Source organism: Phoca vitulina, unplaced genomic scaffold (genome assembly GCF_004348235.1).
Source record: "Phoca vitulina isolate PV1807 unplaced genomic scaffold, GSC_HSeal_1.0 scaffold112, whole genome shotgun sequence".
Classification (NCBI taxonomy): domain Eukaryota; kingdom Metazoa; phylum Chordata; class Mammalia; order Carnivora; family Phocidae; genus Phoca; species Phoca vitulina.
Window position 1 is genome coordinate 433,242 of NW_022589815.1, and position 18,549 is coordinate 451,790.

General features: G+C 40.5%; 1 protein-coding gene across 14 annotated transcripts in view; it reads right to left on the bottom strand.

Moving 5' to 3' along the window:
- Positions 1-18,549, bottom strand: part of ARHGEF9 (Cdc42 guanine nucleotide exchange factor 9) — a 242,450-nt gene that overhangs the window by 80,563 nt on the left and 143,338 nt on the right. For all 14 annotated transcript variants that reach the window (XM_032398229.1, XM_032398228.1, XM_032398234.1 and 11 more), the window contains one exon: positions 343-522. In XM_032398229.1, the coding sequence (XP_032254120.1) occupies positions 343-522 (180 nt within the window). The remainder of the gene's footprint in view (positions 1-342; positions 523-18,549) is intronic.

An 18,549-nucleotide genomic window follows, 5' to 3' on the forward strand; every position in this document is an offset into this window, starting at 1 on the left:
TGGATTTTCCATGCAGTGAATATGTGCAGAGTTTCTTCCAAAACAGTTAGTCCCATAGAAACTGAACCCAACAGGTACAGAAAAAAGAAAATGAAGAAAATCCTACTGGTAGCTTTCTTGAAGGAGAGAAAAAAGGGAAGGGAATGGTAAAGAAAAAGTCCTAGGCCAAATCACAGTACCCTTCCTAAGTCCTCATACCCTGGCAGGGGGGTTACATCAGGGTTATAGGAATCTATACCCTACCACAGGACAAGGAAGCTGAGCAGGACCAGACAGCTCAGATACTCCTTCCATTTCTTCCTATCCCCTCTCAAAACCCTTACAAAGGAGGAAGATGCTTACGTGCTCCAGGAAGCAGGGTCCTATCTCACTGAGGTGGGGGTCATCATTGTTGTACTGTTTCTCCAGGTCTCTCACGAAGCCCATCTGAAACCTGTAGATGTCTTCAATGTTCCCAAAGATTACCTTCAGTTGCTCATCACTGAACATGTCCCTTCTCTTCCGGCATTGCTTCAGGTAGCCCTGCACACAAAGGAAAAGTCCAGGATGAGGATGTTCCTGACTCCATCAGGGCTTTACCATTTATTAAGCACTAAGAAGGCTCATTCCTACTTTATGAAATAGACAGGCAATAATCATTTCTATTTTTCATATGAGGAAATTGAGTTTGAAAGGAGGAAGTCACTCTACCAGTGAGTTATTAGGAAAGCTGGATCACAAGCAAAGTTCTTCAGAGTACAGAATCCAGAGTATAGAACTTTCCCCTCCATTCTCTATGACAAGGATCCCAAAAGTCATAGGGCCTTTTCTCAGAAGCTGATTAAGCACATTTTTACTCGTTTTAGTAGTCATTGATTTAGCTAGATCCATTAACATCTCAAAAGTCCCCATTTCTTATAGGACCCATCCAAAATGTATTAATAACATTGACAACAATTTGGAAACAGAGGCCAAGTCAGGAAAATTTTGAATTAACAAAGCAAAACCATTCCTTAAAGAGAATGTCTTAGCCAACTAAGATAGCTGACTAGCAGATATCATTTGGATGAGCTTGGACAACAAGTCCACAAGTGCCCAAGCATGGTGTTTTTAAAAGAGTAAGTGCTCAGGATACATTCATGAATAAACAGACGAATTAATACAGCTAGCCATTGATGAAAGGGTAGATTCAATGAAAGAGATTCTTGATCTGATAAGAGAGTACTAAGATAATACAACCAGACTCAGGGCACACTGTAAGTCAGGGTAAAAAAGAAATAAAAAAGAAAAAAAAAACACCATCTTCCATTCTGAACCAATTGGTGTAAACTTTTAATGGCCACTGTGCTCATTAGAAATCATTAGCACATGAAAATGTTCTTGGTGAGACTAAATTATGATCACTTACTTTCATCTAAAAGCTAAATGTGATTTTTGTAACACTTTAAGTGTTGAGGCCATAATGAAGAACATTGTACTGACTGACTAACAACTGTCTACACCTCCACTTTGTCTCCTCTTAACACAGCTTCCAATGTAATCATTCATCTCGGCATACCCCAGGAAAATCCTCATTCCTGGCTTCAATGCCCTTTACAAAATCTCACTTCTGTGATCACTTCTCACCCTCCAATTCAGCCATTAAATACTAAGTGTCTTTCAACAATTTGCAAATTAATAGTCTGTGCCTGTGTTGACATATATATAACTAATGGCTACTGTTCTCTTTGGCTGACATGCTGAAGATGTCCTGTATTCATTCATATTCAATTTCTGACCAGGAAAAAGATGCCCTCTATTTCCAGAATACCCTAGGTGCTACTTCTTTTACTGAAGTAGCTCCCCAAATTCTGCCTCCCTAGAAAGCATTCCTTGACTAAGGGATAGAAGAATAAACTACCTGCCAGAATGTAACTCCCAGGGTTTGCTTGCTTCTGTCTCCCTCCCCCATCTCTCTTTCTCTCTCTTACCCTATCACCTTTGGAAGTGTATTAGCTATAGTGGAGAAAGGAAAGCAGTGAGCATATCATCCGGCAGGAACTTTTCCATCTCGACATTAGGGGAAAGGGCAGAGATTTCCTCACCCCACTCCCAATGTTCCTCCCTAAGATAGGCCTGTGAGCACAGCTGGAAAAAAATGGTAATGTCACATCAGCATGTCATTTCTGCTTAAGTAGTAGGTACTGGTAAGTAACCACACTGGAAGACATAAGAAACCACCCTGGATAGCTCATTCAACCCCTGAAAAGCCAGTTCAGAAAATATTTAATAGCTTTGTTCACTGCTCCTATTTGAAAGGTCTCAGGGAAATAACAAATTAGCAACACATCCCCAAAGTATAGCAGGGATGCTAGAGCTCAACACCACTATGGAATATAACAGAAATGAAAAAGAAGGAAAAAAGTGAGTTCTGGTAAAGAAAGAACTGGTAGAGATGTCAGTGTAGCTTCTTAATTCCCTAAATATGCTATTTATTGCCATTATCAAGAACATCATTTTCTTTCTGTTAGATTATATGTGTTGTAGCAAGGGAATATTACCTATATACGAGGAGAAATGTAACTGCCCATAGGATGGAGGGACTCTAGAGTGTTGTGTCAACTATTTTTCTTAAAAGCTAATGCTAGATATAAATATATTTTGGTGCATTTAGCTTGATGGAATATCATACACCTATTAAATATGATGATTAGAAAGACTGTCTAAGTCTCTTCAACAAATGGTGTTGGGAAAACTGGACAACCACATGCAGAAGAATGAAACTGGACCACTTTCTTATACTATACATAAAAATAAACTCAAAATGGATGAAAGACCTAAATGTGAGACAGGAATCCATCAAAATCCTAGAGGAGAACAGAGGCAGCAACTTCTTTAACCCTGGCTGCAACAAATTTTTGTTAGACATGTCTTCAAAGGAAAGGGAAACAAAAGCAAAAATGAATTATTGGGACTTCATCAAGATAAAAACCTTCTGTACAGCAAAGGAAACAGTCAATAAAACTAAAAAGCAACCTAAGAGATGGGAGAAGATATTTGCAAATATCTTATCAAATAAAGGGCTAGTATCCAAAATCTATAAAGAACTTATCAAACTCAACACACACAAAAAAACCCCCAAAATCCAGTCAAGAAATGGGCAGAAGACACGAATAGTGAGGTCTCCAAAAAAGACATACAAATGGCCAACAGACACATGAAAAAATAAAAATCAAAACCACAATGAGATACCACATCACACCAGTCAGAATGCTTAAAATTAACAACTCAAGAAACAACAGATGTTGGTGAGGATGCAGAGAAAGGGGAACCCTCTTACACTGCTGGTGGGAATGCAAGCTGGTACAGCCACTCCAGAAAACAGTATGGAGGTTCTTCAAAAAGTTGAAAATAGAGCTACCCTATGACCCAGCAATTGCACTACTAGGTATTTATCCATAGGATATGAACATAGTGATTCCAAGGGGCACATGAACCCCAATGTTCATAGCAACAATGTTCACAATAGCCAAAATATGGAAAGAACTCAGATGTCCATAGACAGATGAATGGCAAAGAAGATGTGGTAGATATATACAATGGAATATTACTCAGCCATCAAAAAGAATGAAATCCTGCCCTTTCCAACGCTGTGGATGGAACTAGATGGTATTATGCTAAGTGAAATAAGTCAAGAGAAAGACAAATACCATATAATTTTATTCATATGTGGAATTTAAGAAATATAACAGGTGAACATAGGAGAAGGGAAGGAAAAATAAAATAAGATGAAAAAAGAGGAGATAGAGGAGGGCGGGAAGATGGCGGAGTAGGGGACCCTATTTCAACTGGTCCCCGGAATTGAGCTGGATATCTACCAGACCACCCTGAGCACCCACGAAACCAGCCTGAGATGTAAGAAGATCTGGATTTCTACAAACAGAATATCGCAGGCAGTTGGTTTTGAGGTACGAAGCGGAGAGCTATGATTCTGCGGGCAGATATCGGAGGATAAATGGCAGCGGGAGGGTGCCTGGACGTGGGGATCATACACCGCTGGTGAGTGACAGCCTCGGGCGCTGCAGACGGGGCACAGACTCGCAGACCAGTAGCGTCGGGAAAGGACTTTAGGGCAGCCCCCAGGGTGGAAAACCAGACCGGCGACAGAAAGTCAGAGCAACGGTCACGCGCGAGCGAACTGCAGCCTCCGAAACGGAAACCCGGTGTGCGGGGGTCGCGCCGGTGAACTGCAATCCCCGGGGTGGAAACCCCGAGTGGCAGTGTCGCGCGCCCGCGAACTGGGAGTGGCTGGCGGTTTTAGAGGCACAAAGGGCAGAGACGCGCTGCGGAGGGGTGCACAACACAGGACGCTGCAGTTTATAGCAGCATGGACAGAAACGGAGACGGTATGGCCTGGAGAGCTCACTGAAGAACAGACTGTGGTCTCTCTGCTCTGAGGCAGAGGGTTGGAAATGGTCTATTCTGCTCTGACTCGCAGAAGAGACATGGAAAGTCGCCAGGGAAAGGCTCCAGAGAACAAAAGCCCCAAAGACTGATTCCCACTGAGCCCATCCCCCACCAGAGGGGTGCAGGGCAACTCCGCCCAAACAGGGTTGCCTGAGTAACAGTGCAGCAGGCCCCTCCCGCAGAAGACAGGCTGGGAAAACAAGAGGCCAGCAACGCTAAGGTCCCAAGAAAACAGGTGCATCTTGCTTGGGTTCTGGTCAATAATTTGGACTCTATACATTCCCTCAAACACCCATCAACAGAATGACTAGAAGAAGGAGCCCCCAAAACAAAAAAGACTCAGAGATTATGACTTATGCTGCAGATTTACAAATGGATGCAGATATAACCAAGATGTCGGAGATGGAATTCAGGCTAGCAATTGTGAAGACAATGGCTAGAATGGAGAAATCAATTAATGGCAACATAGAGTCTCTAAGGGCAGAAATAAAAGGTGAATTGGCAGAACTTAAAAATGCTATCAATGAGATCCAATCCAATCTAGATAATCTAACAGCTAGGGTAACTGAGACAGAAAAGAGAATAAGCGACCTGGAAGACAATATAATAGATAAAAAGGGAAAAGAGGAGGCCAGGGAAAAACAACTCAGAATTCATGAAAATAGAATCAGAGAAATAAGTGACACCATGAGGCGTTCCAATGTCAGAATAATTATAATCCCGGAGGGAGTGGAGAGAGAGACAGGGCTAGAAGATGTATTTGAGCAAATCGTAGCTGAGAACTTCCCTAATCTGGGGAATGAAACAAACATTCGAGTCCTAGAGACAGAGAGGACCCCTCCTAAGATCAAGGAAAACAGGCCAACACCTCGGCATGTAATAGTAAAACTTGCAAATCTTAGAACCAAGGAAACCATCTTAAGGGCAGTTAGGGGGAAGAGATTCCTTACGTACAGAGGGAGGAACATCAGAATAACGTCAGACCTATCCACAGAGACCTGGCAAGCCAGAAAGGCCTGGCAAGACATATTCAGGGTACTAAATGAGAAGAACATGCAGCCATGAATACTTTATCCGGCAGGGCTTTCATTTAGAATGGATGGAGAGATGCAGAGCTTCCACGACCGGCAGAAGGTGAAAGAATATGTGACCACTAAGCCGGCCCTGCAAGAAATATTAAGGGGGGTTCTATAAAAGGAGAAAGACCCCAAGAGTGATCTACAACAGAAATTTACAGGGACAATCTATAAAAACAACGTCTTCACAGGCAACATGATGACAATTAATTCATATCTTTCAATAACCACTCTCAACGTGAATGGCCTAAACGCTCCCATAAAACGGCACAGGGTTGCAGATTTTTTTTTTTAAAGATTTTATTTATTTATTTGAGAGAGAGAGAATGAGAGAGAGCACATGAGGGGGGGGAGGGTCAGAGGGAGAAGCAGACTCCCCGCCGAGCAGGGAGCCCGATGCGGGACTCGATCCAGGGACTCCAGGATCATGACCTGAGCCGAAGGCAGTCGCCCAACCAACTGAGCCACCCAGGCGCCCACAGGGTTGCAGATTGGATAAAAAGACAGGACCCATCCATATGCTGTCTACAAGAGACTCATTTTGAACCTAAAGATACACCCAGACTGAGAGTGAAGGGATGGAAATCTATGTTCCATGACAGCAGACCTCAAAAGAAAGCTGGGGTAGCAATTCTTATATCAGACAAATTAGATTTAAAACTAAAGTCTATAGTTAGAGACACAGAAGGACACTATATCATTCTTAAAGGGTCTATCCAACAAGAAGATCTAACAATTGTAAATATCTATGCCCCCAACATGGGAGCAGCCATCTACATGAGCCAACTGTTAACCAAACAAAAGGGTCATATTGATAACAATACATTAATTATAGGAGACCTCAATACTCCACTCTCAGCAATGGACAGATCATCTAAGCAGAAAATCAACAAGGAAACAAGAGCTTTGAATGATACCTTGGACCAGATGGACCTCATAGATATTTACAGAACATTCCAACCTAAAACAAAAGAATACTCATTCTTCTCGAGCGCACATGGAACTTTCTCCAGAATAGACGATATACTGGGTCACAAATCAGGTCTCAACCGATACCAAAAGATTGAGATTATTCCCTGCATATTCTCAGACCACAATGCTCTAAAACTGGAACTCAACCACAAGAAAAATTTTGGCAGAAATTCAAACACTTGGAAGCTAAAGACCACTCTGCTCAAGAATGTTTGGGTCAACCAAGAAATCAAAGAACTTAAACAATTCATGGAAATCAATGAGAATGAAAACACATCGGTCCAAAACCTAGGGGATACTGCAAAGGCGGTCCTAAGGGGGAAATACATAGCCATCCAAGCCTCTCTCAAAAAAACAGAAAAATCCTGAATTCACCAACTAACTTTACACCTTAAAGAACTAGAGAAAAAGCGATAAACGACGCCTAAGCCATACATTAGAAGAGAAATAATTAAAATTAGAGCAGAAATCAATGAATTAGAAACCAGAAACACAGTAGATCAGATCAATGAAACTAGAAGCTAGTTCTTTGAAAGAATTAATAAGATTGATAAACCACTGGCCAGACTTCACCAAAAGAAAAGAGAAAGGACCCAAATTAATAAAATTATGAATGAAAGGGGAGAGATCACAACTAACACCAAGGAAATAGAAACAATTATTAGAAATTATTATTAACAAGTATATGCCAATAAACTGAGCAATCTGGATGAAATGGACACCTTCCTAGAAACCTATAAGCTGCCAAGACTGAAACAGGAAGAAATTGACAACATGAATAGGCCAATAACCAGTAACAAGATTGAAGCAGTGATCTAAAACCTCCCAAAAAACAAGAGTCCAGGGACTGATGGATTCCCTGGGGAATTCTACCAAACATTCAAAGAAGAAATAATACCTATTCTACTGAAGCTGTTTCAAAAAATAGAAACAGAAGGAAAACTTCCAAACTCATTCTATGAGGCCAGCATTACCTTAATCCCCGAACCAGGCAAAGATCCCCTCAAAAAGGAGAATTTCAGACCGATATCCCTGATGAATATGGATTCCAAAATCCTCAACAAAATCCTAGCTAATAGGATCCAACAATACATTAAAAGGATCATCCACCACGACCAAGTGGGATTTATCCCCGGGATGCAAGGGTGGTTCAACATTCGCAAATCAATCAATGTGATAGAACACATTAATAAGAGGAGGGAGAAGAACCATATCATCCTCTCAATGGATGCAGAAAAAGCATTTGACAAAATACAGCATCTTTTCCTGATTAAAACTCTCCAGAGTATAGGGATAGAGGGAACATTCCTCAAGTTCATAAAATCCATCTATGAAAAACCCACAGCGAATATCATCCTCAATGGGAAAAAGCTGAGAGCCTTTCCCTTAAGATCAGGAACACGTCAAGGGTGCCCACTCTCACCACTGTTGTTCAACATAGTACTAGAAGTCCTAGCAACAGCAATCAGACAACAAAAAGAAATAAAAGGTATTCAAATTGGCAAAGAAGAAGTCAAACTCTCTCTTTTCGCAGATGACATGATACTTTATGTGGAAAACCCAAAAGACTCCACCCACAAATTACTAGAACTCATACAGCAATTCAGTAATGTGGCAGGCTACAAAATCAATGCACAGAAATCAGTTGCTTTCTTATATACTAACAATGCAACTGTAGAAAGAGAAATTAAAGAAACGATTCCATTTACAATAGCACCAAAAACCATAAGATACCTCGGAATAAACCTAACCAAAGAGGTAAAGGATCTATACTCTAGGAACTACAAAACACTCATGAAAGAAATTGAAGAAGACACAAAAAGATGGAAAAATATTCCATGCTCTTGGATCGGAAGAATAAACATTGTTAAAATGTCGATGCTACCCAGAGCAATCTATACCTTCAATACCATCCCAATCAAAATTCCAATGACATTTTTCAAAGTGCTGGAACAAACAATCCTAAAATTTGTATGGAATCAGAAAAGACCCCGAATCACCAAGGAGATGTTGAAAAAGAAAAACAAAGCTGGGGGCATTACATTGCCTGATTTCAAGCTATATTACAAAGCTGTGATCACCAAGACAGCATGGTACTGGCACAAAAACAGACATACAGACCAATGGAACAGAATAGAGAACCCAGATATGGACCCTCAACTCTATGGTCAAATAATCTTTGACAAAGCAGGAAAAAACCTGCAATGGAAAAAAGAAAGTCTCTTCAATAAATGGTGCTGGGAAAATTGGACAGCCACATGCAGAAGAATGAAATTCAACTATTCTCTAACACCATTCACAAAGATAAACTCAAAGTGGATGAAAGTCCTCAATGTGAGACAGGAATCCATCAAAATCCTAGAGGAGAACATAGGCAGTAACCTCTTTGACATCGGCCACAGCAACTTCTTTCAAGATACATCTCCAACAGCTAGTGAAACAAAAGCAAAAATGAACTTTTGGGACTTCATCAAGATACAAAGCTTCTGCACAGCAAAGGAAACAGTCAACAAAACAAAAAGGCAACCCACAGAATGGGAGAAGATATTTGCAAATGACACTACAGATAAAGGGCTGGTATCCAAAATCTATAAAGAACTTCTTAAACTCAACATCCAAAAAACAAATAATCAAGTCAAAAAGCGGGCAGAAGAGATGAACAGACACTTCTCTGAAGAAGACATACAAATGGCTAACAGACACATGAAAAAACGTTCATCATCATTAGCCATCAGGGAAATCCAAATCAAAACCACACTGAGATACCACCTTACACCAGTTAAAATGGCAAAAATGGACAGGGAAAGAAACAACAAATGTTGGAGAGGTTGTGGAGAAACGGGAACCCTCTTACACTGTTGGTGGGAATGCAAGTTGGTAGAGCCACTTTGGAAAACAGTGTGGAGGTTCCTCAAAAATTTAAAAATAGAGCTACCCTATGACCCAGCAATTGCACTCCTGGGTATTTACCCCAAAGACACAGATGTAGTGAAAAGAAAGGCCATATGCACCCCAATGTTCATAGCAGCAATGTCCGCAATAGCCGAACTGTGGAAAGAGCCGAGATGCCCTTCAACAGATAAATGGATAAAGAAGATGTGGTCCATATATACAATGGAATATTACTCAGCCATCAGAAAAGATGAATACCCAACTTTTACCTCAACATGGATGGGACTGGAGGAGATTATGCTAAGTGAAATAAGTCAAGCAGAGAAAGTCAATTATCATATGGTTTCACTTATTTGTGGAATATAAGGAATATCATGGAGGACATTAGGAGAAGGAAGGGAAAAATGGGCGAGGGGAATTGGAGGGAGAGATGAACCATGAGAGACTATGGACCTGAGAAACAAACAGGGCTTTAGAGGGGAGGGGGGAGGGGGGATTGGTTAGCCCGGTGATGGGTATTAAGGAGGGCATGTACTGCATGGAGCACTGGGTGTTATACGAAAACAATGGATCGTGGATCACTACATCAAAAACTAATGATGTATTGTATGGTGACTAACATGACATAATAAAATTAAAAAAAGAAAAGGAAAAAAAGAAAAAAGAAAGAAGAAAGAGGAGATAAACCATAAGAGACTCTTAACTATAGAAAACAAACTGAGGGTTGCTAGAAGCGAGGTGGGTGGGGGGATGTGTTAACTGGGTGATGGGCATTAAGGAGGGCACTTGATGGAATGAGCACTGGGTGTTATACACAACTGATGAATCACTGAATTCTACCTCTGAAATTAATAATATACTATATGTTAATTAAATTAAATTGAATTTAAATAAAATTTTTTTTAAAAAGGAAGACTGTCTAGAAAAGAGAGGGAAAATGGCAGCAGAGTAGGAGGAGTATAGGCTCCTCTTGTCCCATGTACACTAGATAATTTTCAATTCTCCCTAAATACCCAGACATTGACCTGAAGACTGACAAATCAAACTCCACAACTAGGAAGATAAGAAGCCACATCAAAGAAGGTAGAAGTGTGGAGGCATGGTTTAGGGAAAAAACAGACTGGGTGTGCTGTGGAGGGGAGGGAGCAGTGGTTTCAGAGAAGGGTGAGAAATAGTGAAACACACAGAGGAATGCAGAAGGAGAAATTTTCCCAAAAGCCATTGGCTTGGAAAACAAAAGGGGCTGAATTTTGCCAGTTCTTGCAACCACTGGGACATAAAGCCTGGAGATTTAAAGGTCAGTGGGCTTGGCTAAGATAGAGCTTGGAGAGCACTGCCCTGTTCCTGGACAGAAGGCAGGCAAAAAACCTAGGGCATAAGACATGGAAACAGTGATTTGAAGAATGCCTGGGGCACACAGTTGGGAGATTATTTGTTCTTCTTAGAGCTTCCTGAGAGGTAGCATTCACTGAGACACCTCTCCAGGAACAAAGGAGCTGGTTGGCACCATTTCCCTGCTCTGCCCCTCAGCATAAACACAGAGCCACCTACCAGAAGCAGCACAGCACTGACAATGGCTGCCTAACTTGCTTACAACAATCACATACCCCTGTGCTCTGGCGAGACTGCCCTTCTCAGTCAAACTTGCTTTAGTCCCAGTGCAGCAGGCCCCTCCCCCAGAAGGCCAGCAGAAACCCTTGTCCACACTACATCTCTAAAGCCTGCCGTTTAAAAGGCCAGTATACTTGGCTGGGATAGAGGCAGAAGAACACTGCACTGTTCCTGGGGAGAAGACAGGCAAAAATCCCAGAGGCAAACAGCATGAAAAGAACTATCTGAAAAACACCTGAGGAACACAGGAAGGAGATTATTGGCTCTTCTCTGAGAGGCAGCATTCATGGAGACACCTCTCCGGGTACAAAGGAGATGGCTGGCAACATTTTCCTCCCCTCATCCTCAGCATAAACACAGAGCCACCTGCTAGAAGGAGCCCAATGCAGACACTGGTTGCCTAACTTGCTTATACCAAGTCCCACAACCCTGTGCTCTGGCAGAACGGCCATCTTCAGTCAAATTTGCCTCAGTCCCAGTGTGGCAGGCCACTCCCCCAGAAGATCAACACAAATCCTTGCCTACACCATGTCTCCCAACCAGAGAGTTCTGCAAGGCCTCAACTCTAATGGAAGTAATATCAGGTCTCATTTCACAAGGAGACCAGAGCACACCTAGTTAAAACTAGCCATACACAGGCCAAGGACCAAACACTGCCCACTGCAGGCAAGGAGAGCCATTGCAAATGACTGGCCTGAAGGACAGTGCAGCCAAAACACAACAGGACAGGACACTAAGCACACATCAGAAACACTCACTGAAGCACCAGGCCCTGAACACTATATGACCTGTTCTTCAAAAAGCCATTACTTTCAAGAACAGGAAACATAATGGGCTTTTCTAACACAGAAAAGAAGGCAGAGAATTAGACAAAATGCCAAGATGGAGGAATTTATCCCAAATGAAAGAACAGGAGAAGGCCATGGCCAGAGATCTAAGTGAAACAGATGTAAAAAACAAACAAACAAAAACATGCCTGATGGAGAATTAAAAGCACCAATCATAAGGATACTCGCTGGGCTTGAGAAAATAATGGAAGACTTCAGGAAGGCACTTCCTACACAGAAAAAAGATTTAGAAAACAGTCAGAAATGAAGAATGCAATAACTGAAATTGGACATAAGCTTAATGCAATAAACACCAGGCTGGAAAAGCAGAGGAATAATTATTGATACAGAAAACAAAATAATGGAAAATAATCTGAACATGAGAAAGAAGAATTATGCTACATGAGAATATAGAGGGAACACAGTGACACCATCAAACATTATAGCATTCATATTATAAGAGTTCCAGAAGAAAAGAGAAAGGGGGTAGAAAATTTGAGAAATAAGAGCTAAAAACGTACCTAATCTGGGGAAGGAAATAAACATCCAGATTGAAGAGGCATAGAGAATTCCCATCAAAATCAACAAAAGCAGGCCAACACCAAGACATATTGTAATTAATTTGGCAAAATATAGTGATAAAGAAAAACTCTAAAAAGCAGCAAGACAAAAGAACTCCTTAACTTACAAGGGAATATCCATAATGCTATCTGGAGATTTTTCAACAGTAACATGGCAAGCCAGAAAGGGGTGTCATGATATATTCTACATGAGGAATAGGAAAAAACTGCAGCCAAGAATACTCTATCCAGTAAGGTTATCATTCAGAATAGGAGAGATAAAGAGTTTCCAAGACAAACAAAAACTAAAGGAATTTGTGAACACTAAACCAGCATTGCAAGAAATATTAAAGGGGATTCACTGAGCGGAGAGGAAGCCAAAAGTAAAAAAGACCAGAAGGAAACAGAGACAATCTACAGGAACAGTGACTTAAGAGGTAAGGAAAAATAAAATAAAATGAAAACAGAGGGGGAGACAAACCATTGCATACAGTGGCACTGAATTCATATATTTCAATAATTACTCTGAATGTAAATGGACTAAACATTCCAATCAAAAGACATAGGATGTCAGAATGGATAAAAAAGGAACCATTGATATGCTGCTTACAGGAGACTCATTTTAGAGCCAAAGGCACGTCCAGATTGAAAATGAGGGGATGGTGATAGGTATTAAGGAGGGCACATGTTGTGATGAGTGTTATGTGTAACTGGGTGTTATGTGTAACTGATGAATCATTGAACACTACATCAAAAACTGATGATGTACTATACAGTGGCTAACTGAACATAATAAAAAAAAAAAGAAAGAAAGAAAATGAGGGGATGGAGAAAAATCTATCATGCCAATGGACACCAAAAGAAAGATGGAGTATCTACTCTTATATCAGACAAACTAGATTTTAAACCAAAGACTGTAATAAGAGATGAAGAAGGGCACTATATCATAATAAAAGAGTTTACCTAACAAGAAGATCTACAATTAAAAATATATATGCTCCCAACATGGGAGTAGTCAAATATATAAACCAATTAAAAACAAAATGAAAGAAACTCATTGGTAATAATACAATAACAGTAGGGGACATTAACACCCCACTCACAGAAATGGACAGAACATCTAAGCAGAAGATCAACAAGGAAACAAGGGCTTTGAATGACAACCTGGACCAGATGGACTTCACAGATATATTCAGAGCATTTCATTCTAAATCAGCAGAATACATACCCTTCTTGTGTGCACATGGAACATTCTCCAGAATAGATCATATACTGGGTCACAAATAAGGTCTCAACAGGTACCAAAAGACTGAGATCATACCATGCATATTTTCAGACCACAATACTTTAAAACTTAAAGTCAACCACAGGAAAAAAAAATTGGAAGGACCACAAACATGGAAGTTAAAGAATATCCTACTAAAGAATGAATGGCTCAACTAGGAAATTAAAGAATAATTCAAAAAAATACATGGAAGCAAGTGAAAATGAAAACACAACAGTTCAGAACCTTTGGGATTTAGCAAAGGCAGTCCTAAGAGGGAAGTATATGGCAATACAGGCCTTTCTCAAGAAACTAGAAAGTCTCAAATGCACAACCTAACCTTACACCTAAAGAAGCTGGAAAAAGAACAACAAATAAAGTCTAAATCCAGCAGGAGAAGAGAAATAATAAAGATTAGAGCAGAAATCAATGATATAGAAATCAAAAACACAGTACAACAGATAAATGAAACTAGGAGCTGGTTTGTTGAAAGAATTAATAAGACTGATAAGCCCCTAGCTAGATTTATCAAAAAGAAAAAAGAAAGGACCCAAATAAACAAAATCATAAATGAAAGAGGAGAGAACATATCCAACACCACAGAAATACAAAAACATTAGAAGAATATTATAAGCAATTATATGCTAACAAATTAGGCAACTGGAAGAAATAGATACATTCCTAGAAACATATAAATAACGAAAACTGAAACAGGAAGAAATAGAAAATTTGAACAAACCCATAACCAGCAAAGAAATTGAAGCAGTAATCAAAAATCTCCCAAGAAACAAGAGTACAGGGCCAGATGGCCTCCCAGGAGAATTCTACAAAATCTTTAAAGAATAATTAATATGTACACTTCTGAAACTGTTTCAAAAAATTGAAATGGAGGGCGCCTGGGTGGCTCAGTTGGTTAAGTGACTGCCTTCGGCTCAGGTCATGATCCTGGAGTCCCTGGATCGAGTCCCGCATCGGGCTCCCTGCTCGGCAGGGAGTCTGCTTCTCCCTCTGACCCTCCGCCCTCTCATGTGCTCTCTCTCTCTCATTCTCTCTCTCTCAAATAAATAAATAAAATCTTTAAAAAAACAAACAAACAAAAAAATTGAAATGGAAGGAAAATTTGCAAACTCATTATACAAGGCCAGCATTACCTTGATCCCTAAACCAAAGACTCCATCAAAAAGGAGAATTACAGACCAATATCCCTGATGAACATGGATGCCAAAATTCTCACCAAGATACTAGCTAATAGAATCCAACTTTACATTAAAAGGATTATTCACCATGACCAAGTGAGATTTATTCCTGGGCTGTAAATTTGGTTCAACATCCACCAATCAATCAATGTGATACACGAAAGTAATGAAAGAAAGGATAAGAATCTATGAATCATATGATCCTCTAAGTAGATGCAGAAAAAGCATTCTTTCTTCATAAAAACTCTCCACTGTCTAGGGAGAGAGGGAACATACCTCAATATCATAAAAAACATATAGGAAAAATAAAGTGAATATCATCCTGGACAGGGAAAAATTAAGAGCTTTTCCCCTAAGGTCAGGAACAAGAAAGGGATGTCCATTCTCACCAATGTTGTGCAGCACAGTACTGGAAGTCCTAGCCACAGCAATCAGACAGCAAAAAGAAATAAAAGGCATCCAAATTGGCAAAGAAGAAGTCAAACTCTCACTCTTTGCAGATGATATGATACTTTATGTGGAAAACGCAAAAGACTCCACCCCAAAACTGCTAGAACTCATACAGGAATTCAGTCAAGTGGCAGGATATAAAATCAGTGCACAGAAATCAGTGGCATTCCTATACACCAACAAGACAGAAGAAAGAGAAATTAGGGAGTCAATCCCATTTACAATTGCACCCAAAACCATAAGATACCTAGGAATAAATCTAACCAAAGAGGCGGAGAATCTGTACTCAGAAAACTATAAAATACTCATGAAAAAAACTGAGGAAGACACAAAGAAATGGAAAAACGTTCCATGCTCATGGACTGGAAGAAAAAATATTGTGAAGATGTCAATGCTACCTAGAGCAATCTACACATTCAATGCAATCCCCATCAAAATACCATCAACTTTTTTTCAAAGAAATGGAACAAATAATCCTAAAATTTGTATGGAACCAGAAAAGATCCCAAATAGCCAGAGGAATGTTGAAAAAGAAAAGCAAAGCTGGCGGCATCACAATTCCGGACTTCAAGCTCTATTACAAAGCTGTCATCATCAAGACAGTATGGTACTCGCACAAAAACAGACACATAGATCAATGGAACAGAATAGAGAGCCCAGAAATGGATCCTTAACTCTATGGTCAACTAATCTTCGACAAAGCAGGAAAGAATGTCCAATGGCAAAAAGACAGTCTCTTCAACAAATGGTGTTGGGAAAATTGGACAGCCACATGCAGAAGAATGAAACTGGACCATTTCCTTACACCACACACAAAAACAGACTCCAAATGGTTGTAAGACCTAAATGTAAGACAGGAGTCCATCAAAATCTTAACGGTGAACACAGGCAGCAACCTCTTCGACCTCAGCCGCAGCAACTTCTTCCTAGAAACATTGCCAAAGGCAAGGAAAGCAAGGGCAAAAATGAACTATTGGGACCTCATCAAGATAAAAAGCTTTTGCACAGCAAAGGAAACACTCAATAAAACCAAAATATAACTGACAGAACGGGAAAAGATATTTGCAAATGACATATCAGATAAAGGGCTAGTATCCAAAATCTATAAAGAACTCATCAAACTCAACACCCAAAGAACAAATGATCCAATCAGGAAATGGGCAGAAGACATGAACAGACATTTTTCCAAAGAAGACATCCAAATGGCCAAAAAACACATGAAAAACTGCTCAACATCTCTCGGCATCAGGGAAATCCAAATCAACACCTCAATGAGATATCACCTCACACCAGTCAGAATGGCTACAATTAACAAATCAGGAAACAACAGATGTTGGTGGGGATGCGGAGAAAGGGGAACCCTCCTACACTATTGGTGGGAATGCAAGCTGGTGCAGCTACTCTGGAAAACAGTATGGAGGTTCCTCAAAAAGTTGAAAATAGAGCTACCATACGATCCAGCAATTGCACTACTGGGTATTTACCCCAAAGATACAAATGTAGGGATCTGAAGGGGTACGTGCACCCCGATGTTTATAGCAGCAATGTCCACAATAGCCAAGCTGTGGAAAGAGCCAAGATGTCCATCGGCAGATGAATGGATAAGGGGAGATGAACCATGAGAGACGATGGACTCTGAAAAACAAACTGAGGGTTCTAGAGGGGAGGGGGATGGGAGGATGGGTTAGCCTGGTGATGGGTATTAAAGAGGGCACGTTCTGCATGGAGCACTGGGTGTGGTATATATATACAATGGAATATTATTCAGCCATCAAAAATAATGAAATCTTGTCATTTGTAACGACGTGGATGGAACTGGAGGGTGTTATGCTGAATGAAATAAGTCAATCAGAGGAAGACATGTATCATATGACCTCACTGATATGAGGAATTCTTAATCTCAGGAAACAAACTGAGGGTTGCTGGAGTGGTGGGGGGTGGGAGGGATGGGGTGGCTGGGTGATAGACATTGGGGAGGGTATGTGCTATGGTGAGCACTGTGAATTGTGCAAGACTGTTGAATCACAGATCTGTACCTCTGAAACAAATAATACATTATATGTTAAAAAAAAGAAGAAGGAAAAGTTAGCAGGAGGGGAAGAATGAAGGCAGGGGAATCAGAAGGGGAGATGAACCATGAGAGACGATGGACTCTGAAAAACAAACTGAGGGTTCTAGAGGGGAGGGGGATGGGAGGATGGGTTAGCCTGGTGATGGGTATTAAAGAGGGCACGTTCTGCATGGAGCACTGGGTGTTATACGCAAACAATGAATCATGGAAACACTACATCAAAAACTAATGATGTAATGTATGGTGATTAACATAACATAATAAAAAAAAGAAAAAAATCTTTAAAAAAATCCTGGAGGAGAACACAGGCAGCAACCTCTTTGAACTCGGCCACAGCAACTTCTTGCTAGACAAATCTCCAAAGGCAAGGGAAAGAAAAGCAGAAATGAACTGCTGGGATTTCATCAAGATAAAAAGCTTCTGCATGGCAAAGGAAAGTCAACAAAACTAAAAGGCAACCTATGGAATGGGAAAAGATATTTGCAAATGACATAACAGATAAAGGGCTGGCATCCAAGATCTATAAAGAACTTCTCAAACTCAACACCCAAAAAACAAATAATCCAGTCAAGAAATGGGCAGAAGACATGAACAGACCCTTCTCCAAAGAAGACATATAAATGACCGACAGACACATGAAAAATTGCTCCACATCACTTGTCATCAGGGAAGTACAAATCAAAACCACGGTGAGATACTTCCTTACACCACTTAGAATGGCTAAAATCAATAAGACAGGGAACAACAAATGTTGGTTTGGATGTGGAGAAAGGGGAACCCTCTTACCTGTTAGTGGGAATGCAAGTTACGGCAGCCACTCTGGAAAATGGTATGGAGGTTCCTCAAGAAGTTAAAAATAGAGCTACCTTATGACCCAGCAATTGCACTACTGGGTATTTACCCCAGAGAAACAGATGTAGTGAAAAGAAGGGCCACCGGCACCCCAATGTTCATAGCAGCAATTTCCACAATAGCCAAACTGTGGAAAGAGCCAAAATGTCCTTCAACAGATGAATGGATAAAGAAGATGTGGTTCACATATACAATGGAATATATTACTCAGCTATCAGAATGGATGAATACCCACAATTCGCACTGACATGGATGGAACTGGAGGGGATTACACTAAGTGAAATAAGTCAGTCAGAGAAAGACAATTATCATATAATTTCACTCATACGTGGAAGATAAGAAATAGCACACAG